This window comes from Colossoma macropomum, unplaced genomic scaffold, assembly GCF_904425465.1.
Source record: "Colossoma macropomum unplaced genomic scaffold, Colossoma_macropomum, whole genome shotgun sequence".
Lineage (NCBI taxonomy): Eukaryota > Metazoa > Chordata > Actinopteri > Characiformes > Serrasalmidae > Colossoma > Colossoma macropomum.
In genome coordinates, this window is record NW_023494789.1 from 19324774 (window position 1) to 19349336 (window position 24563).

General features: G+C 38.9%; 1 protein-coding gene across 1 annotated transcript; it reads left to right on the forward strand.

Annotated features, from left to right (window-relative positions):
- The first annotated feature begins 1483 nt into the window (after window positions 1-1483).
- Window positions 1484-16898, forward strand: lrrc8c (leucine rich repeat containing 8 VRAC subunit C). Its single transcript, XM_036570438.1, has 3 exons — window positions 1484-1825; window positions 6142-6283; window positions 13069-16898. Exons 2-3 carry the CDS (start codon window positions 6146-6148, stop codon window positions 15322-15324), a joined length of 2394 nt encoding a protein of 797 aa, XP_036426331.1. The 5' UTR covers window positions 1484-1825; window positions 6142-6145; the 3' UTR covers window positions 15325-16898.
- The last annotated feature ends 7665 nt before the right edge of the window (window positions 16899-24563 follow it).

Consider the following 24563-nt stretch of genomic DNA (forward strand, 5'->3'; position numbering starts at 1 on the left):
AGAAGATATTACATTTGTGAAGCTTAATGAAATCGGTTATAAAATCTACATCCCTCTGAAATTCTTGTTCGAATTTTGATAAACAAATCTTGTATTGTTCAACATGAAGCCTATTAAATTTTGTTTGATATATATATATATATATATATATATTTATGGATGAGTTAAGACTGGGCTATGGTTCTGACTGGGTTCCTTATTACTGACTGGGTCGTGGACTGCATTGTCCCTTTTTTTATATACATTTAAGTACTCACACCATCTGTATACAACAGCTGGTTTCAGCCACATGGAGAGATTAGCACACTTCCTGCCCGTGTTGAGAGAGAAAAAATTGTAGAATTCAACCCTTCACACAGATAAAGAAACATTACAGTAAGACTCAAATGTATACAAGCAAAAAATAATATAGTTCATTATGCTGTCCTTAAACTCAGCTTCTTCTATTTTTCATAACCAAAGAAAGTACAATCACACATTTATACTTTATTTTTATTGGTGAATAAGAGAATGATCATGAACAAAAGATGCTTAAAAGTTTCTTCTTCACTTTGTCTTTACTCTTTCCAGTATTCACTTACTGAGAACTATGCCTTTTTAAATTGTTCCTCACAGATTACTGTTCTCTTCTGTATCTGTTCCTGAACCACAATATCCTGAGTCCTGTTCTAGAGCTTAGTGGTTCGACAGACCTTACTCCTTTGCACTTTAGGTTGAACCAGGGGTTCCTAAGCTCTCTGCCTCCCAGCACCAAAGAATACTTCCAGAGAACAGAGAGGTAACATATGAGCAAACACGAGCCAGATGGCGCAGCCAACTCTGCTGGTTCCAACCTGATAATCTGCATGGTCATGCTGGTTGACCTGCCTACCAGCATCAAAACACAACTGGTTTCACTGCTGACCAGTGTGGAAGTCCAGAGAGGCCATGAGATCTTGAGATCACAAGACAATAAAGTCGTGAGAAGTTGTGTTTTTGATATCACAACTTATTTTTCTCATGATCTCAAGATCATTTCTCATCACCTCAACTTGTTCACAAGACAAATAAGTTGTGATTTCAAGAAAACATGTGTTATCTTGAGATCACAAGACAAATAAATCATGATCTCAAGATAACCAACAGCCTCTCTGGACTTCCATGCTGGTTTTTCTCGCAGGGTACAGCCATTTGTTGGTGTAGTAAACCTGACCCTGCCAACTTCCTTTGATGTTCACTTTTGCCTGAAATCTGAACATCATTTTCAGGCTGGGTGTATCTAGCTCTCAGCTATCGCGCTCGTTGTTTATTTTTGTAAAATCCTGTCTGCAATAAAAAAAATCCTTCCTCCTTTTCCATACTATCACCAGACCCTCATTTCCACCCACGTGCTCCCTTCCCGTAGCCCACATTAAGCCCCTATTGAAAGCCGAAAATACCCATAATGCCCGCGAGTGACGCAAGCAAACAATTTGTCTCGCTCAGAAAGGTCGGGATCACCCAGCTAACATTGTCCCAACCGAGCTGCTCTAAACTTAAACTTAAAAATAAGCGCCAGCTCCAGCCCCCAGTGTGTGTGCTGTGTTGGAGGGACAGTCGTGGAAGCCTCCGCCCCACCGGCGGCGTCACTCAGTGCAGCCTTTGTGCTCCAGCAGCAGCAGCAGCAGCCGGAGGAGGAGGAATAAGGAGTGAGTGGAGAGAGGAGAGAGAGGGCAGGAGGGACTCGAGCGCAGCAGCAGCGCCAAGGACAGGACATGCAGCCCGCCTTCCTTGCTTAGTGCTCACAACCCGCCGCTGAGCTCTCTCTCCTGAGGTGAATAACCTGCCGACGGCTCGTTTCTAATACGTAAGTTCAACTTTACCTCAGTTTTCGCTGCTTTTACAGTTTAATAGTCTAACAAACCGGCTAAATGTGTTAACTTCTCTCCCTCCTTCATGCGTAAAGTGCGGCTCATTCATAAGAAAACGTGCTCGTGCTGTTGTCGTTGGAAATCGGCGACTTGTTTGTTCTCGCGTCTGATCCGTTTTCGCCACGTAGTCACGCTTTTAGTCTGAATAAAGCTGATAAATATAACTCGAGAGCGCGTTTTAGAGAGAAACGGTGCCCAGGCTGGAATCGTTTAGTGTTTTTATAGTGCGCCAGAGCGTAATTAGTGCTTACTGTGCTGGAGGCACTCGGGCGTTATCCTGATTCAGGATACTCCAGACTGCAGTGGAAGCTGTTAGAAATGTGGATCCCAATACAAAAAGGCTAAACTCGCTTCTCTGAGACGCGCTCAGGCCTTTGATTTTAATTATATATATTAAAACCTCTCCTGAGTGCGAGTGAAGTATCAGGAGAAGCTTTAACTGTGTAAACAGTACGTACCTAAAAGACAATCTGTTCTGTATCACTTCAAGCTAAAGGGACGTGTTGAGCCTCTTGTTTTTTTCCGTTGTTTTAAAAGGTCCATCTCAAACAGAACTCTGCATCCTGGAGACTGGAGGTGATTCAGACGAACATTGTCTTTCTTTCTTTCTTTTTTTCAACACCACGTGCGAGAATAGCCCCATTTCCTGGCAGGAAGGAGCTAGGAGGAGAATAAAGGAGTATAAAGCTTTCCAAGGTCCCAGATGCTCAAGCAGGGTCTGATCTCATAAGACAGCAGCCCACCGTTTCTCTTTAGAATCCAGCACTGAATAATCCCAGTATCTTAACAGTCTTTTAGGAAATGCAGTTTGGCTAAAGTTTTGAGGCTCAAACATTTTGCTCATCCAAAATCTGTAAACAGCCTTCGCTCCACCCTTACTAACATTGCTTCCTCTCTTATCAGTGCCCCATGTTTTTTTCCATTAGGCCGGCCAGTGCTTTCGTTTATCCGATGCTCTCACGCCAACATGCCATCAGTGGTCTTTACAGTAATTGTATTGCGGTGACCGACGTGAAAAGAGGGCGAATATTAAGTCCCACGTGTGAATTACTGTTATTAATGCTGTTGACTAGACTTGCACAAACATAGTCTCTTGATTCACACAAGTGGAGCATGTAGTGGAATACATATCTTTTAATAAAAGAAAATAATATAAAAATAGTGCACATAGTGCGATGCATGCTTAGTAAAGGACATCACATACACAAACATGGTGTCTTGATTCTCACACAGTGGAATGCATGTTAAAAGAAAACACTTTTTTCGGGCCCTTGATACTTGATCTAATGCAGATGGTGTGCTCAAACGTCCAAATATTTTTCAAGCACTTTTGAAACATGTTTAAAAGAAGAATACACAGTGGCTTTCACCCAAGACGTGCTACTGTATAACTTCACAAGACTAATTAATGGGATGATATTCTTGGACACATTCAGAGCCTTTACAGTATATTACGCTATTGTTCACTCTTATTGCTTCACTTGTCACTGTCTATTGAGTAATTTAGCAGCGTCCTACCAAGTTGTTTAGCAACATTTGACCAAACAGGATATAAATATATTTGGTTGTATATCCATGTGTTTGTTAAGACAGAGTGTGTTTATGCTAGAAGCGGCGCTAAACAGAAAGGCTTTTCCACAGAATATCCAGGGCTTGGAAGTTGGAGTATGCAGAGTTCAAGGCTGTCAGATTCATGGGCTAAATATATAAAGGGAGGGTTACATTTTAAAGATGCCTGTTTGGTGCAAGTATCAGTTTCAGTTGTTGGTAATAAATCAAAAGGTGATCTTGATTGAGATCTTCATTAGTAAATAAGGATGATATTTAATTATTTTAGAAACTTCTGACATTAAAAATTGTCTTGCATCTTATAGATTGCTAGAATTAAAAATTTGTCAAGATAGAAATGTCAGTTCTGTTAAATAGCTGGCTGAAGCGAAACTCTGGATGATTATATTTTGCTGTGTCATTTAAAAAAGATTGAGGGGGAATTGCATCATTAAGCTGCAGCATACACGTGGAAAGTTGTCAGCATTATGTTAGAGACGCTGTGGCACTCTCTAAAGTTGACTAGAAGGAAGTAAGCAATGAGTAATTGATGAGTCATTGTGGTCTTTTGAGCACTAACATGGCCTTTCTCTCAGAGATGTTCAGTGATCCCCACCACATTTTTCTGTCTCTGAGTCTGTCCGCTTTGATATGTTGTGTTAGGCAGCTGTAAGGCTCATCAACCATGAAATGATTTTCTGGATCAACTGCCAAGAACTGAGTGCTGTATAGCATAAGATCAATAATTAATCAAACCAAAGGGGCTACGTGTTGTTATGATAAGAGGGTATGTATCTGTAATATATCTGAACTCACACTTGCAAGAGGCACTTATAGTAGGTTTGGTCTAACACGCCTAGCCATGTTCTGCTGAGTATAATTCAGCTTCAGATTGTGTCAAACTTGTGTCAGCTATCAGTGTTGATCAGGCATTTACTGGCATGCTAGCTAGGCAGAGACAATCTTTATGACAAACTTGCTAATGTCATTGAGTACAGACTGAAATTGCAACTCAAATGTACTTTGCAGTCAGAGGTGGCCAGAGGCCTCCCTTCATTTAATTTCCAGTCAGAGCGGCCATTAAGCACAAATGATTCATTTTTCAGCATCATGAAGAAAGCATAAACATTACACAGAAGCCTCAGCAACTAAATGTTGTAACAAAACTTTAAGTACAGAGTGTCCCAAAAAAATTGACATCATTTGAGATGTGAATATTTGCGTAACTACATGTCCTAGGCAAACAAGAAATTAAATAGGCATCATGTTGAACAATACAAGATTTATTTATCAAAATTCAAGCAAGAAATTCAGATGGATGTAGATTTTATAACCAGTTTCACAAAGCTTCACAAATGCAATATTTTCCGATACTGGTGGTCGTCCAGATCCCTTTGCCCTGCACAGACAGCCTTCCACTTTGAATTTTTTGTGCCATGTTGGTGCATTTTTATTGAATTAAATGCATGCTGCACACTCTTGTTTGACTGTGTTTGAGCACAAAATACCTTTTCATTTCTAGTGAATGCCATTCTTCAACCTGAAAAAAAAAGAAAAATTAATTGGTTAGTTTTTACACATTGTGTTAAAATTTGAGATCATTTGAGGGAGAATTGGCTATGTTATTAGACTACGAAATTATGTCAGTTTTTTTGAGACACCCTGTATTTATTGTGTCCACACTTTGCCTTTATTGCAGCTTCCATTCCTTTTTTAGGAGACTTGCTTTTAAGTTTTCAAAGAAATTTTCCACACCTCCAATGTTCAGTCTTAGAAGTTCATTGCATTTTCTGCTTCTCATGATCCAAGTAATCCAAACACATTTAGTCTGGACTCTGGGATGGTCAGTCCATTGTTCTGAGAACACCAGCAGCTTTGCACCACATCCTTTTAGTTGTCTTCTCACAGTGGAAGGATGGACAGAAATCTGTGGATTTTTTTTTCTTTTTTGTCAGATCTGACACGAGGTGAGCTTGATTTTCTCCACTCAATCTGTTTATCTGACATTGTCAGTTTTGATGGTCTACCAGGTTTTAAACGTTTTTTTATGTATTAAATTTAAAACATTTTCTAACTTTTGGAAGTTTTGGATGATTACTTATTTTCCTTTGACTTCCCCATCTTTATGCAAGTGGATGATCTTATACCTAATCTCCTCAGAAATATCTCCTGACAAGTGGATAACTTGTACTTAATGCCATTTTGACAGGAAATTAAATAAATGGAGGGTGGTCTCTGACTTTTGCACAATATACATTTAAGTGTAAGATTCATTTATGGTTCAACAAGGACACACACTCAGCAAAACCAGCAAGTTGCATTACACTGGATAGGCACAGATAAATTGTAGCTAAAGTTAAGGGTGAAGAAACCACTGTTATGGTTTGGCTGTATGTTGTGACATTGCAGATGGTCGGTAGGAAAGACTGTAAAATGCAGACCACAAAGGGAATGTTTCAGTACAATGGATTTTACAGTGCCACAAGGACAGCTGAAGGGCAGTTATTCTCAGGGCATTGCTATTCTGTGCACCCTTCCTGTTGTAATTACGTTAAATGTGATACGCCTTAGATATGACAAATAGCTTCTTGTGCGCCATTTGCTCTGCTCAAGAGAGCAGCTTGCAGAGTCAAACTACAAGCTTTGATGTAGAAGTTTACATTCTGCTCAGTGGAGCTCATGTTTCCTCATTGTGTCTTTGCAGGAATATGATTCCAGTGACAGAATTCCGTCAGTTCTCGGAACAGCAGCCAGCTTTCCGAGTCCTTAAGCCATGGTGGGATGTGTTTGCAGAATATCTCTCTGTGGTCATGCTTATGATCGGCGTGTTTGGATGTACCCTTCAGGTTGGTGCCAGACTTGTTCTTCTGTGCATTTCTTCCCAGAATTTGGATATCATTTGCATATGGGGTACATTTGTTGGCATTTGCATAATATGTCCAGAATACTAAAATTGTGATGTTACATTTTGATTATTTATTGTTTGATTCTTTATTATTGTATGTCAATGTGATATAAAGGCTTAAAGATTGGACTGCAATTTTTTTCCATGAATAAATGAATACTTTCATTCATCAGAACACCCACAGAGCTCACCCACAACACTCATCTGAACCTGTGATTGGTCAGGATGCTCATAGCACCTAGTGAAAACATTTCAGTTAGGGGACACATTTGCATATTGCAGCCTTCTGGGACATCAGGATTGCCAAGATGTTGGCATATTGGAGAATGCTTTAAATATTTGTGAGATAAAAAAATTGCCAACAAAACGCTGAACTTATATGTGTAGTTGACTTTTGTGAAGTCCATGACTGTCACGCAACACCTGTTAAGCCTCGTTATAAAATGGAAATCTCAAGCGATTATGTAATGCACATCAATCAGGATTCAGAAATAGAATAAAAAAAAAAATTGTTTAGTTTTGAGCATAACCAGTATTTTAATGTATTTGATTCTGCCTTCCAACCCCAACATAACATTCTGAAACCAATTAGAACTAAATGGAAAAAGTGCTTAATTCTGTTTTTTTTTACTGAGGCTGTATGTAAGGATAATATAATAAGAGTTGGTTTAGAAAGCTACTGGATCTGGTAGTTGAGTTTGTACTGATAAAGATATGTCCACACACAGACTATGGAATTTTATTCTTTCTGAATCAATAAATTGCTCAACTAAATAGCTATGAAATAGCCCATAATTTACAGACATCTGAATGCAATGTTACATGATGTCAGACTTAAAGTTATCAAACCCCTCGCATTAAAAATGCATGCTAGCTGGCTAAATGGTTTCTTGCATCATGATGTAATGCAAACAAAGTGACGTGAGGGTGTACAGAAAAGCATAGAGGACATTGTCAGTCAACCTTTGCTTTCACTCGGAAATACATTGAGGGTGACCCTCATTTTCAATGTAGCCGAGTATTTACAACATTAAAAGGATTGTAAAAGAAATTTAAATGGAATTTAATCAGGTTAAACTAAAATGAACAAATAAGCAGAAAAAACACAACATAAATGGCAAAAGAATTAAGAGAACAATTATGATTTGATTAAGAAGGATAAATATAAAATAAAACCAAGATAATAAGCCAATTAATAAGATTTTAACATAAGGATAAATAGGCAAACAGTCAGATAAAATAATTATAAAAGGTAATAAAATAAATAATTAAAAACAGCAATAACATTGAGAGAATACAATTATTTGGAGGGAAAAAAGTACATAAAAAAATAATAAAATGAAATAGAAAGGAGAAATTAAAAGAAAAAAAAACTCAACTAAAACAGTGACCGGCTGTCTGAAGGTGGCTAGAGACTAAAGGTTTAAAATGACTGCGAGCCGAGTTTTAGAGACTCTTGTAGTATGTTCCAGCTCACTGTTACACTGTAGCTAAAAGCAAACTTTCCCAGTTCAGTAAAAACTCTAGGTACCTGACAGGTGATCCAGTCACTAAAGCGGGTCTGATAATTACTGTTATTTATAGAGATCATAGATGAGACATAAACTGGCATATGGCCAGAGAGTAATTTTATGAATAAAAATAAGCCAGCGTGTTTCTCATCGTGCTAATCACAAGGCGGAGTGATAGATTGAGTCTAGTGGTTTGAGGGTACTGGCGGATGCATGTCTATAAGCTACATCACCATAGTCTAGTACTGATAGTAAGGTTACCTCCATGACTCTTTCTCTGGCATACACAGGCAGACGAGATTCATTTCCATATAGGAATCCGAGCCTCTGTCTGCACTTACTGACACGTTTATTAATATGAGGTTTAAATGTAAGCTTCTCATCCAGCCAAATACCAAGATACTTGTACTCTGTGACTCGATCAGTGCTGGATCCTCTCAGGGTAGTAATGTTCACAGTATTAAAGATGTGAAGTATCTTTAACAGTTCTGTGCTTTGAGCACTGATATCATTGCATCCAACATGTATGAATACCTTCTGTACAGAATGGTATCTCTTCAAAGGATTGGGAATCTGCGGTGTAATGTCTGAGATTTTTGAACCAGCAACTGAGTGAACAACGGGTGTGTGGTTTAATGTTTCTGATAATAGTTACCTACTAATAAAGTAGTTGGTGAGGGATGGCGGGTTGGTTGTCCGAGAGGATCCTGATGAGCAGAAAGTCAGTAAGTCTGTCCTTTGGCATTCTGCGGTGGGTGATGGCAAGCGGGCTGTGCAGCAGCATCCAGAGGTGGGGAGCAGTGCTCCTGCTGCCTGGTAGAGTCTAGTGGCGGGGTCTGGTGTGGGGGCTGCATGGCAGGTGGTGCTCAGGCTGTCTGTTAAGGACCAGGGAGGTTGCTCGGTGGGATGGTTCTGTTGCGGAGACATGTGAGGGGAGCAGCGTTTCTGCTGCCCAGCTGGATCCAGCTAAGGGGCTTGGTGGGGCGGACGTGACGCAGCCTCTGGCTGAGAGGAGGAGTGGTGGTTCTGCTGCCCAGTGGGGTTCCAGGACGGATCTGGAGGAAAGTGAATGGCTGGAGAGCTCACTCGGGCATGCAGTGCTAAAGGCTCCTTGTCCATCAAGTGGACAGGAGAGAAAGGAGTGGTGTCTTCCAGCTCTTCCAGCATGGAGAACCTGTTACTTAGCTGGACTTTTCATGGTACCGGGTGGCGGGCGGAGTGTCTGCCACCATGCATACCCTCATCGACAGCACACCTCCCTAGCTTTGGTTTTAGCCCCTACCAAAGGCCAGGGATCCATGGCCTGGTCTGTCACAGCAGCCGCTTGAAGGATACTGCCATCCAATCTGGTGGTAATTGCCTGTGTTGATCCCATCAAAGAGTCAAGAAGATCCTTTTCATCCTTAAATTGATGAAGTACAGAAATTCTTCTTTCAAGCTTCAAGATCTTTTTGCTTAGCTGTACACAGCCATCGCACCGCAGTTGAGAGCTAAGCGGAGGCATAGTGAAAAGTGTCTTGATACATTTAAAATAAGCCGAGAAAATAAAGAGTCTGTATATTAGGGCAGTCAGTGCAGGAGCTCTATTGAATAAAACACAAAACTTAAAACATTTAATTAAAAATTAAAAATAGGAATAAGAATACGGCTAGTTAGCCTGGTCAAGCTAAAAGCTACGCTAAAAACAACTTAGCTTGGTGATGCTCTGCTCTGACACCTTACTCTGATGCATTTTCACAGATTTCACAAAGCAGTGAGCTGATATCTATTTGTATGTCACAATTGTCAGATTAATCTATAGCCTAAGGACAAAAATACCACATACATGCATAAATCTTGTAAAATTTGCTGAATGAAATCATTTGACGCATGTTGATCTAAAAACATTTGAGAGATTTCCAATGAATATTTGTTTTGGAACAGTTAATGATGATTACAGTTTCACTGTGTTTTGTATTAAAATGCTGTTCATTTCCAGTTTTCACTTTCATTCCTCGAACCTTTTCAGAGCCCTGAGCTCAAGCAATAGGACGGTGCACTGGATAACACCAGTAGGCTTCACACAGCAGAGCGGATTTTAGTTCCTCTTTCAGGCAGAAATGTAGGCAAGACTCCTGTCATGTATGCATTTATCTACTGCTCTGAATAAGAGTGCCTTCGAAAACATGCTGGGAGAGAGAGAAGGGGGGTAAAGATTAAATACCTAAAGCCATCACCCTAAACAGCGGCCCCTGTAGAGCAAGAGAAATATTAAAGTATGTTGTATGTACAAGTTGTATTCAGAAGGGCATCCCTGGTCAAATGACATGTATTGTTGATTTTCTCAGTAAAAATAAATTAACGCATCCTCTACAGAGAACACATTTTACTTTTAATGCAAAATTACCTTTTAAATGCTGAATTTAACATGTTGGGGGACAAAAAACAAACTGTGGCAAATGTGTTTTCACTGGGAAAATCAACAAACCATGTTATTTGACTGGGGTTGACTTTTGTATACGACTATATACCATCAATGGAAAAATTAAATATTTCTATGTAGTTTCTTTGTTTGTATTTTATTTCTTACTGCAGTTAACAGTTTGAATATATTTGCCACATTTTTTTTTTGACTTCAAAATCTCATTGCATTTCATAAAATTTGTTTAGTCCAAATAAAAAAAAAAAATTACTCTCTTAAGCAATTTTGGAAAGACTGCGTGAATGTCTAGATTTATTGTTTATTGCCAACAGCCTGAAAAATCAAGCTATACTATTTTAACCATGTTGCCCAGCCCTAATTGGCAATAAAGGCCTGTATAATGATTAACTTAAGCACCCAACCATGTTATGTCCTTTCTCCATATTGCACACATTTACTGAATGATAGGATTCAATTCAGAGAATTCTGTTCAAAATGGAGTCTTTCCAAAATCACCATAGACAGAACCGTACAGCTTTGCTAAATAAACAGTGGAAAATAAACAACTGTACCCTGCAATTTGATCACTAAGACTCCAGTCATGTACAGATGGGCCACTGTTGCCAAAAACGTGCTTAATAGTGGAGTGTTAGTTTGCTTACGGAAAAGGGTAGAAATTCCAGCAGGCCCATACAAACACAAAGCAGCCCCTCCTTGTCCTCCCCATTAGGCCCTGCCCTCCTCGTAAAGCCTGGGTGACTTCTACAGTCTGCCTCCTCACCCCCCATCACCAGCTTGTAGTGGGAGGAGTTCCTCACAGCTCTGCCTGTTCCTCTGTGCAAATTCCTGTAGATAATCCTAATTATTTTTAGATTAAACAAACAACAGTGACAGGATCTGGATCATTTGGGTGGGAATACACCCCCACTCCCTGGTGTTTTAAAATCTGTGCACATTAGCTTATAAACAATGACTCGAAATCATCTTGATGTGCTTACGTCATGAAGCTTGAACCAGTGAAGTCAGTCATTACCGGTCTAATTAATTCTTTTCCTTGTTATGAATAGAGAGGGGATAAACATGCCACTACGCCAAATGTGCATGTTCGGCTAGAGAGGGGCTGAGTACGTGAGCCTGGGGTGCATAATGCAGATTTTATTGGTCCTTCAGGGCTGAAGCTCTAATGCATGTACAACAGAGGCATGCTCTGTACGATACTGCTGATCTTTCCTCCGAGGCTTTACTCAGCAGCCTGGCAGTTCGATTTTCTTGTTCTGTGATGCTGGGTGGCTTTGTCTGTCCTCCAGCTGATGTTGTCCTTCAGCTTGGAACGAACCCCAGACAGGGCCTCATCTCCCACACAAACCAGAGGGCAATTAAACTACCAGACACGAGGCTTTACACAGAAAGGGAAAAAAAGACCCTTCAGTGTTTAAGGCGTGAGTTACATAGACAATGCTAGACATGGTGATTTATCTGCATTAAAATCCCTCTAGTGGTTTCATACAGTAGTTCTGAGTGAGCTGTTATTCATGTGAAGAAAGTTGACATTTTCACAGCACATTTTTCTTCAAATGCATTTAAGTGAACATGTCTCCCTCTGGAGTCTGCCGGAGTCAGAGCAATAATCTCTCATTTCCTGTCTGAGTCACACTGATGTCAGTACATAGAAATAGAAATCTACCATCCTATCCTGTTTACAGTAACGCGATTCCTATTGAATTTTGCTATCTAATGTGCTGTTTTTATCATGGCACTCATTCACACCCATTTTTGGACTGTGTTACTGTTTAATCTGAGAAACACAAGGTTTCTTTTTGGATTGTCAGTGAAGTGGCTTAAAAATCTATATATTTAAATAAGGAATGTAAAACTGATTATCTGTTAACCCATAAATTAAATTGTGCAAATTAAAAAAATAATAATTCAATTCTGTTTATTTCCCAAAAAATAACTGTTAGTTTGAATATGCACATTGGTCTTTCAGATTTTTTAACTGTACACAGGAGGGCACAATGGGCAAGTGGTTACCCGAAATAGGCCCCAAAATGAAGCGAACAGATAAAAATAGTGCTGTTCAGACAATACCACAAACCGAATAATGTACCATATTGACAGCAAACATCTGCAAGTGTTGAGACACTATTTGCCATGTTCTTTCAGAGAAAGTGTGATGCATGGTGGCGTGAGTAAATCACACGTTGGTGTTCAGAATTATAGAGAAGGATGCATAAATACAGAATTCAGTTGATACCCACACACACACGCACTTCTGAGTGTAATATGTATCAAGTATTTTACGATGGCTTTGACGTAGCTCAGTCAGCTTTTCAATGTGGAAGCTTCTGTTTTATAATTGACGTTGTGATGGGTTGCCTCCTTGATTTTAGGCTTGTCTGTTAAAGCTGCACTATATAAGATTTTGTGTTATTAAAAATGAGAGAAGCATTACTGTGAAATAATGCTTTGGATCAAATTTTGCTGGAGTTTTTCTGACCATGTCATACATCTTTGCATATCATCACACATACAGGCTCAAAAAGAAGATCCAGCTCAATGTTTAGATCTCAAATGCAAAACCAGCCTTATACTGATGAAGATATGATGACAGTAGTAGATTTCACTCCCATCCTCAGACGACAGAGGAATTTTCTTCTGCATGTTGTGTGCAATTTCACATTTCCACCAGAGAGATAGTGTAGCCTCAACAGTAAATTGTTGACTAAAGTCAGAATTTTTCATTATTTGCATCACTAATTGGAATGAAGTCTTGCTTGTCTTAATGTTGATGTACTTTTTCCTTCACCCTTGCAGGTAATGCAGGACAAAATCATATGTCTTCCTGTGAGGACGCCTTTCCCAAACCAAACAGTGCCTTTTTCAAATCAGACAGAGTTAGCCAGTCCTCCACCTATTTCCCCAGTGCCTGTGGCCCATGAGATGAAGGGACTGAAAACCAACTTGGATCTGCAACAGTACAGCTTTGTAAACCAGATGTGCTATGAAAAAGCTTTGCACTGGTATGCCAAGTACTTCCCTTACCTAGTGTTAATACACACCATTGTGTTCATGGTGTGCAGCAATTTCTGGTTCAAGTTCCCTGGCTCAAGCTCAAAAATTGAGCACTTCATTTCCATATTGGGCAAATGTTTTGATTCTCCCTGGACTACAAGGGCTCTGTCTGAGGTATCAGGAGAGAATCCAGAGGAGAAAGACCACAAAAAGAACAGTGCCAGTAGATTAAACCTTGATACCTCCACTGTTGAAGGCAACCTGGAGAAGACCCAGTCGCTCAGATCTATTCCTGAAAAGATTGTGGCAGATAAATCCACTGCAAGTGTACTTGATAAAAAGGAAGGAGAGCAGGCTAAAGCATTGTTTGAAAAAGTAAAAAAATTCCGGCTTCATGTGGAGGAAGGGGATTTGTTGCGTCTGATGTATGTTCGTCAGACTGTCCTCAAAGTACTCAAGTTTATTCTCATCCTTGTGTACAACAGTCTCCTGGTGTCTAAGGTTAAAATTACAGTGACCTGTAAAGTGGACAAAGTGGAGAATATGATAGGCTACCAAAACTTTTATTGCAATCACACAATGGCCCATCTCTTCTCTAAGCTCTGCTACTGTTACTTGTGTCTCGTAGTTGTCTATGGATTAACGTGCCTTTATACATCCTACTGGCTTATCTGTTGTTCTCTGAAGGAGTACTCTTTTGAATATGTGAGGCAGGAGACTGGAATTGATGACATCCCAGATGTAAAAAATGACTTTGCCTTCATGTTGCACATGATTGATCAGTATGATCCACTGTATTCCAAGAGGTTTGCCGTATTTCTCTCCGAGGTAAGCGAAAACAAGCTGAAACAGCTCAATCTGAACCATGAGTGGACGGTGGATAAGCTTCGTCAGAGATTGCAAACCAATGCTAATGACCGATTGGAGCTTCAGCTCTTCATGCTCTCAGGACTTCCAGATACAGTCTTTGAGGTAACTGAGCTACAGTCCTTGAAACTGGAGATTATTAATAATATCACTATCCCACCAGCTATTTCCCAGCTTGAGGATCTTCAGGAGCTTTCTTTGTACCAGTGCTCTCTCAAAATCCACACAGCAGCCCTCACTTTCCTCAAGGAGAACCTTAAAGTTCTGCGTGTGAAGTTTGATGATGGCCGGGAGCTGCCGTTATGGCTGTATGGTCTTCGGAACTTGGAGGAACTCCATTTAACCGGCTCTCTGAGTCCTGATGCATCAAAAAACATAACTCTGGACTCTTTAAGGGAACTCAAGTCACTCAAGACCTTGACACTCAAAAGCAATCTGACCAAGATCCCCCAGTCTGTTGTGGACGTGTCGAGCCACCTGCAGCGCCTGCACGTGCACAATGACGGCACCAAGTTGGTCATGTTGAACAACCTTAAGAAAATGGTGCATCTTACAGAGCTGGAGCTGGTGCATTGTGATCTGGAACGCATCCCACACGCCATCTTCAGTCTTATTCACCTGCAGGAGCTGGATCTTAAGGAGAACAACCTGCGTTCCATTGAGGAGATCATCAGTTTCCAGCACCTCCGTAAACTCACGTGCCTCAAGCTGTGGCACAACGGGATCACTCACATCCCTGAGCACATCAAGAAGCTGGGCAGTCTGGAGCGCCTCTATTTCAGCCACAACAAGATTGAGATTTTGCCCTCTCACTTATTTCTCTGCAACAAGCTGCGCTATCTCGATCTGTCCTACAACGACATCCGCTTCATTCCCCCAGAGGTGGGTGTTCTCCAGAGCCTTCAGTACTTCTCGGTGTCTTGTAACAAACTCGAGAACATCCCAGATGAACTGTTCTTCTGCAAGAAACTGAAAACCCTCAAGCTTGGGAGGAACACACTTTCTGTGCTCTCACCAAAGATTTCCTTCCTGGTTTCTTTGACGCATTTGGAGTTAAAGGGCAATCATTTTGAGGTCTTGCCAGCTGAGCTGGGCTATTGTCGCGCCTTGAAGCGCAATGGCCTTGTGGTAGAGGATGCACTCTTTGACACTTTGCCTTCAGATGTCAGGGATCAGATGAAAGCTGAGTGATGCATCTCAGCTTTGGTAAAATGCCTCACATGTAAAAGGCAGCATTACTAATGCTTTTTAATTGAACTCAAGTGTCCCACCCCATGCTCATTGTTGACATTAACGGGTGAGTACTTGCATTTAAATGCTTAGATATTTGATTGAAGGGAAATATGTATCTTAATGATGGATTAAAGTCTCCTTAGTGTAGGATTTCTATTAAAAATGTAGAGAACAGCCTTGTATTATACTTTTAAAGTAATGTAGATCATTCAAAGATTTTACAAAGGTCAATTACATTATACAAACCCTGATCATGTATATTAGCACCTTATTTTTTTGTGGTGCTCTCCAACTTTCCAAAGAGTAGATTAGCAGCAGTGTTAATGTATAGTTAAAGGCAGTCATGAATGCATTGCATGTATTAAATTTCTGATTATGGTGATTTCACTGTTCGTGAAGGTTTTACCGGTTGAGTACAATGACGTCACTATTTAGCCATTGGAAAAGCAGTATACCAAACAGATCTTGGCACTCTGTTTAAGATCGCGGTCAGGGGGTATGGATAAAGAAGGGCCTTTTCTGTGCAGTGGTTGTATGTTTAAACCAAAGCTGTCGTGTCTCGCCTTTTTGTGCCCCATAAAGCTAAATGTTTAATTCTCTCAGTCGTTCAAGCTAAACCAATTACCCATTTCAGTGAATCATTAAGTTTATTGGAAAAGTCCTGAGAGACTGTGAGAACCAAGCCTGTGGTCTGACATGCCAGGCTATTGTAACAGTTTTCACTGGAAGCTTCAACATTCCATCAACTTGTGCATCATATTTAGCATGTTTAGCAATGGTATGTGTACTATGAAGTGAGTGCAGAAACTGTATTAGAATTGTAATAGTATTCAAATATAGTAGTGGTTTATCAAAGCGCTTTCTACATAGCCTGCTTGTTAGTTCATACATGGGGTCTTTGGAGATTATAAAAGCGTTCAGAGCAAGAGGGAGTGATGGAGCCATTGGTAACTTAAACGTTCTCAGGTAATCTCTGTATTGTCTTTTCCTTTGGCTTCAGTGTTGTAGAATGTAACTGATGTTGAAGCAGGTGTTTGTTGGTCCTTGCAAGCTGAATGGAAATGTGTCAAAATATACCTCTTATAAACACTACATAAGTGCTACTTCAAGCTTTATCATCAATTACATATTTCACAAAGCCACTTTGTTATTGTAGTTTTACCATTTTTGCTGTTTTGGATTGAAAAACTGTCTTCTGTAGGCAGCTTGTTTATTTGTTTGTTTATCGCTTTGCTCTCTAGTCTGTATCTCGGCCTGTACAAGGCCAACCAGCTATATTCAAAGAAGGATTTTGTTTTATTTAACAATCTTAGATCTTTTTTTTCTTCCATTTATACGCTTTCTTTTTTAGAAAGATGCCATGTACATTGCTGTTGTTTTTAGAAACTGTGCCTACAAAATATGAAGCATTAAACTTGGACTTTCTTGTGCCCTTAATTGCCTTAGCAACATTATGCTGTACATTTTATATAAGCCGTTTTAACTCTTTTTGTGGAAACAAGAAAAGAATAAAAGGAATACATAATGAAGAATATTGTGATTGACTTCAACGTGTGTTCACTTTTGTCTTATTTTTTCTGTCCCTGTTAACTAATATTAGTTACTGCATTATGGAGTATGATTCTGCATGTTGGTGAGGCAGGTGTAGAGATTAGCACTGTTTGGGTTTGCAGCAGTAAATGTTGACTTGGATATTGGAGGGAAATAAAAGAATGAATCTGATCTTGTTCTGTAACAAACATAGTCTTTGGGCACCCCTGGTCAAATAACAGATTTTTTTGGTTTTCTGAGTGAAAATAAATTAACACATCCTTTACAGATAACACACTTCTGCACATTTAATTCACAATTACTGTGTATGAATTTAACATATTAGGAGAAAGAAAAATATGGAATATTTTAATTTTTGTTTTTATTTTTGTAAAGTATGTTAAACACATGGAATTTGTGCTTTAACATGCAGAAAATGCCATTTTTAAGTGTTTTCTTTATAGATGATGCGTTAACTTATCTTCCCTTTAACAAAATGTAATTTGACTGGAAGTGTTCAGATTTTTGCATATGACTGTAGGGTAAAGTGAGTTTAAGTAAGTTACATGATAACAGTTGACACAATAACAAGCAGAAAACTAGCTATTAAGCAAAGCACTTGTGTTGGAGTTTCTACTATGGGAGCTTTGTGGAAATGCTTCAAACTAAAGAATGAGAGGTAAATAAAGCTTTGTAGTTTTTAAGGATTAAAAATGTCTTGGTATCGGCTGATACTCAGAGTTTCAGTGTCAGTACTGGAAAAGAAAAAGTGGTGTCGTGCCATGTCAAGTGTGTTCCATGTGCTTTCCCCTGCAGTCACGTATGTGCTAATTATTCTCTGTGTACTGTGATCACGCCTGCTGGGTAATTTCTCGTCAGACAAACAATGATCAGGCAGGTGCCCTTTCCATACAGGCTGCTTCTCGACCTCTCCTGTCATATCAGATAAGAAACATTCGCATCAAGTGCATCAAAGCCGGTGCAATACTGGTGTCATGCGATTTTAACACATCCTGCTACGCTTTTAGAAGGTCAGGATTGACAGTATCAGCTGCTGAAATCAAGAGGCTATTTTTGTGCTGGCAGAAAAAATTCTGCATAATGGCATCTGGGAGTATGGAGTATCAGTAATGGTGTCTGACAGCAGTCCTTTAATGCTTTTATCAGGTTGGTCTTCCTGTGTGGTGGTGCTCTGGTGCAGCTTAGAAAGCATGGCAGTGCATGAGAATACTCATGCAGTGTTTGTCATTTCAGTTGCTAATTCATTTACCATACAGGATCCACTGCAGTCATGAGTTTTCCTGAAAATTACAATATTGACACTGGTTTGAAAACAATCTTTTGGACTTTTGAATAAATAAATTATTGTAGCTGCAGCCTGCTACTTTATGCTTCCTTCACCATGTGACTTGTGGGGCATTTGGAGTGTGGAGGAGGATAAGGAGCAAACCATGCATTTGTACTTTTTTATGGCCTGAATTTTGATCTGATTTCTCAATTAGTTTTTGATCATTGAAATAGTACTAATCATTAGGAGTGTAAAAATGCCTTGATGTATCGTGGTGCATAGATATTAGAATGTTAACATTTTTTGGCCAAAAAAAAACTGGCTGTTTTCCAATGTGAAAACAAATTCTGCATATAAGCTGTTTGTATATTCCAATATTTAGCGAATACAGTATTACAGTACTGTGCAAAAGCCAGAAATCACCCTTCATTTGTTTAATTTTGGTTAAAATGGCAGAAAGCAAAATTTCATTTTTTAGTGTTAAGGGAAAAAAAGCAGAAAATTAGTATTAATTTTTAATATTTCTAATATTTTTTTTAAATTATTATTAATATTTAATATTAATATTTAACAAAATTATATAGAAGCCTACATTTAGAACAACTAAACGTAATATGATTTTTTTTTCCCCAAGTATTTACTTACTTTGTCTTTTATTACAACTTCCATTCTTTTAAGGAGACTTAAGTAAGACTCCGAGTAATCCCCAGCAGCCTCAGTGATGTTGACGTCTGGACTCTGGGGTGGCCAGCCCATTGGTTTGAGAACATCAGCAGCTTCTTTGTTTGATTTGCACATGTTCTTCTTTTGTGTCTGTTTCCATTGTCTCAGTAAGGGCTTCTTGACAACTACACATCCTTTCAGACTCATAGTGTTGAGTTTTCTTCTCACAATGGAAGGATGGACAGAAACATGTGGATTTTTTTTTTTAGATTAGAATTAAGAGTAGAGCTTAATTTTCTCCTCTCTCTAAAAATGAAATCTTTAAATACTGTTCATCAGATGGTGACAATTTAGGTGGTCTACCAGGTCTTGCATGATTGTTAGGAGTCCCATTTTCTCTGTTTTGGAAACTCCTGTGTTTTCACCTGGGTTATTTTAATTACCTTATCTCCTGAAAATTAATAACTTGTAATTAATGGCCATTTTAACTGGAAATTAAATAAATGAAGGGTAGGGTCTGACTTTTTCCACAGTACTGCCCTTCATATGTTGTATTATATATTACTGTATGTGTATATATATATATATATATATAGTCCCATATATAGTCCTTCCAGTCACAGTTGTGTATTAAAAAAAATATTGAATCATATCAAACCAATCAAATGGAACTAAATAATGGTACAATTTGACATTTTATGATGTTTTCAAGTCTTACATAAAGAGCTGTAATCAAACCAGATTAGTGTGAGGTCAGAGATTTGTTTGTGAGGGGCATAGCAAGAGGGGGATAGTGAGATGGTGGCAAGTGTGTGAGTGGTGTGATGGAAACTCTTTGCTCACTTCAACACCCTGTCTTCACCTCTCCACACCACACACACCACAACACCCTGAAAGCCTAGCAGAGAGTGTGAGTGAGTGGAGGGTCCCGGGGGGGATTGAAAGTACAGGAAGCAACTGTAAGAGTTTTGTGGAGGATAAAGAGTCTGCATGGGCTTCTGATACTTGCTGTCTGTATTTTTCTACTGTGTTGATGTAAGAAGTGGTGCCGCTGGAGAGCGCTAGCTGCTTCTTTTTAACTCTCACACGTTTCCCCAGAATCCCCAGAATTACACAGCAGCCAGACATCTGTGTCAACATGTATGATTATGACTCCCTGCATCTGTTTCAAGACGCATGTGGTATTGATTTTTTTCAGCGCTGTTGAGCTTGCAGCAGTCCTGCACTAGGAATGGATTGATGCTGAAATATTGATGTCAGTTTTTGACAAAAATATCAATATTAAGTGCTTTATTTTAGTGTTTTCCATGTTATGGAATGTGTTTTTAAATGGGGTAAAAACAGTTGCAGTAAATGTGTAGAATATAGAGACGGCACAATACCACTTTCTTTTCCGATGTGGATACTGTTCTTGAAATCTTGATACCCTGGTGAACTGCTAAACTCTAAATTGAAGCTAATTTGAGACTTCACTTAAGATGAGTATGTAAAAGTAAGCTATTATGTTCAAACGACTCTACTATCCCACAGAAAGAAATGGACAGCTAAACAAGCTAATACACATCATCACTCAATGTAAAGTGATATTTCAGGATAAATTAGTTATGGAATTGGATTATTTTTCCCTCTGATATTTGATCCAGTTTTTCTGCCGTTTCTAGCAGTATCCATCCTCTTCTCATACACAGTGATACAAATACAACACCTTCTGTCTCCTTTTGAACACAAATAACATTCATTAGAAAACAGTATTCAATCTCTTAACACTGATTCTGGCTAAAATTACAGTAGATGCTCATATTCAGATTAACATTTTGCATAGTCATGCTGAGATTTAATAATATGCTCTAAACCACAGCAGGGATTTTTTTTTTCGAACTGGATCTGATGGAGATCAGCCTAGGACTACCATTACCCTCTGATATATAAAATTGTAATTATATGTAATTATATGTAATTTATTCATGCATAGGTAAAGGTATGCATGCATGCACATTTATTAGTGAGTGTGGATAAGCCAAATTGAGATAGAGACAACTTCATTTAATGTGGTCTTGGTCCATTTTTGGCAGGTCTCCAGGTCCCTGGACACATGCTATATTTGTACTGTGACATGCCTGTTTGACTCATGAACACACAGCTATGAAGAGCGACGATTTAAAGATTCCAGTCATTAGCAGCTGAACATTCATGCCCAGTGACCTAACATGACTAACATTACCAACACGTTTAGCTGAGAGCACGCTCAGAAACTCTGGATCGTATAGAAGAACTATGCTTCATATAGGAAAATACATTACATTATGTATGAGCTTTGCTTTGCTGGCAGAACAAAATAAAAAAAAAGAAAAGTTATATATCATAATACATGACTGACATCACAGTGTCACAATATGCTTTTCTGAGCATATCATGGATATTATCACTACTTAAACATTTCCCAAGTGCAAATTTGATAACAAAGAGAAAACAATTAGACCTGATTAACTGGATTTTGTGCAGCACAGTAAGTGAATATTGAAATCACTGGATGTGTAGTTTTTGGTAGTGGTTTTTAGATGTGGCAGTACTTTGTCTGTTCCAACAGAAATATTTCATGAAAACTTGAGGTGGTATTACATTTTTGCCATCTCACCCAGCTCTAGTTTAATGTGAAATGCTCTGTTCTACAGAAGGAGAATTGTTCACAGTGTTAGTGATAGGAACTAGATGTCTAAAGCCGTTTAAAGCTGCCTCTCAGAAAATTATCACATGTAAATTATATATATGTTGTTAGATGAGTATTATCTTTCTTAATACAGGTTGCATGCTCAATTTTTAAAGAGATGTGTTCTAATTACACAGTTTGTGCTTCTGGTGGCCTGACACAAAGGTGTGTAGTTAATTACTGCCTATTTTTGAGAGATTTGCAAGAGGATACTTTTCCGAATCGTTATCTTTCTTGGAAAGAGGCCCCACATATTAAAAGAACGTAGCCTCAATCCTCCTTTAGGAATTTCTTGTCCCTGCATGTGTTTTATGAGTGTGTACATGATCGGTGTGAGTGCAGCTGAGGAAAAGAGCTTTAGCCTGTGCATTATTTAGAGGTCTACTGGCTCTGCATCATTCTGCAGTGGACTCCAGTGCTGGGCAGTATGTCATCTATAGTGGTATTGGTGTCCCACAACAGTGTTGACTTTTAGCTGTAGTAGAGATGGGATATAACAACTTAGTTATCTGCAATGAATTTCATTTGTTAGATGCTTCAGATTATTTTCAAAGACCAGTTAAAATACATAAAAACTAAATATACAAAATATTCAATTCCAAAAAGTTGGGACAGTGCAAGAAATGGTAATAAAAACAAGAAGCGGTGATTAGGATCAGTTTCAATGAAACTGAAAAAAGTAAAAAAAACATGTTTTACCTTGTAAACATTTTTTTTCTTGGGTAAATACACACTAAATCCAAATTTGATGACTAACACGCTCTTAAAAAGCTGGGACAGGAGCATGTTTACCACTGTGTTATCACTTTTCCTTTTAACAACAATAATCGTTTGGAGACTGTTGACTCCAAGGGATCCAGTTTTGGAATTTTCCAGAATTTTTCACCTTTCTTCCCTTATAGAAGTCTTTAGCTTCGCAACCATACAGGGCCTTTATCATATTATGCGCTACACGTCTTCAATAGGAGACGGGTCTGGACTGCAAGCATTAGTCCATCACCTGCACTCTCTGATTACACAGCCATGCTGTTGTATTTTCATGTTTAAATAAGCATGGACGTCCCTGAACAATATGTTGTCTAGAAGGCAGCATATGCTGCTCCAAAATGTATTTGTCCTTCAGTGTTAATGGTGCCTTCACAGATGTGCAGGTTACTCATGCCATGACAGACCCTGGCTCTTGAACTTAACTTGAACTGGTAACAATCTGGATGGTCCTTTACTTCTTTGGCTTGGAGAACACATCCATTATTTCCATAACCAATCTGTCACAGAAGCATGCGTTTTAATGAAGTTCCATCTGATGGATTAAAGGTCACTGGCATTCAGTTGTGGTTTCAGCCTTGCCCTTCACACCCGGAGATTTCTGCAGATTCACAGAATCTTATAGTGATGTTCTGCATCATAGAAGGTGGAATACCTAAAATCCTTGCAAATGCTAATAGAGAAACGTTGTTCTAAATCTTCTGGCGAGCCTTGACCCATGCTTGCTTATAATGTATTAGGTATTCCCTTGAAGGTCCTTTTATACCCATCCATGATTGCATCACATGTTCAAGATGTTTTTAGAACATTTAAAAACCTTCCTAGCCTTAAATTGTTCCTGTCCCAACTGTTTCGGAACATGTTGCAGGCATCAATTTCAAAATTACATTATATATGCAAAAAACAATGAGCCTCATTCACCAAAATCTTCCTAAGTGTTTTCTTAAATGTGTTCTTGAGGAAGGTCCTAAGAAAAAGTCTGTCAGATTCATGACGTGTTCTTAAAGTGCCGAACTGTTCACTCCTTTCTGCTCTTGAATATGTGTAGATTCTCTTCTTACCTGAGAACAAATCCTAATTAAAAAAACATTGGTGAACATCAGAATCTTCGTGAAAACTGCGTAAGTGGTATTTAAGAAGAAATTTCTTCTTAAGAACGGTTGGCAAATGAGGTCCAATGAAGTTGAGAGGGTGACGCATTAAAGATCAAGTCTTTGTAAAGTGGATAAACATAGCTTTCTGTTTTTATTTACATTTCACATACTGCCCCACTTTTATGGAATTGAGGTTTGTACATGGTTTCTGGAAATGTGTTTTTTGTCTGGTTAACTTTTTAATAATACTGTTTAAGGTCCCCTTTGTTTGATTTTAAAAGAAGATAAAGCAAAAACAGTCAGTCAAAACAAGCCATACCAGGTTTGTAAGATATTCTTTTAGCATAGAGCACCAGCACTCAGGAAGCTTAGGTTCATCAACTTTATTACTGCTAACTTAACCCCTTAAAATCCCAGCTTAATTACATACTAAGACTTATTCAATCACTAAAGGGACTTCAATGCAGCTATGAGCTATTCTTAGGTTATAAAAGTGTGTAATAAAATGTATGGCCATTTAAAGGGTTAAGCATCATCATATACCAAGCTATATTCAGAAAACACTGTGATACTGAACTTTATCAGTACTTTCCAGTACAGGTTTCTCTGTAGACATGGCCAGATGGCCTTAGAGGATGGTGCGGTTGAACTTGAGGATGTGGCTCTCAGTGAAGTGTGAGAGGTGACCTACCACTTAACCTTCAGAAAGGCAGAGAAGTGCTTTAGCTCAAAGCTCTGAGGTCTGCAGACCATATGGATCAGCCTTAGTCATGCTTCATTAAATAGAACAGGGAAAAACAGGGTGGTGCACATCTCACATCGAACAGACAGCAGTAACTATGTATATGTCTTTTTTTTCCTGCAGCTTGTGGCTACTAGTTATATTTGTTTTCATGATCAAGTTCAAAGTTTATCATCTGTGAAACAGTTTTGTCAAACAAACTTTATCAGTACTTATCATATGTAAATAGACCATTGTTAAGATGTAATAAATCTGACAGCTTACTTAACAAAGAGCGGTATCACTGGTAGTAGCAGTTCATATCAGATAGTTTTATTTCCAGCTGAACTGTGGGGGGAATATAGTACTTAGAATGACGGTCTACTTCAGTGTTCATAAACTACACATCCAAGCTTCTGTCATTGAAGA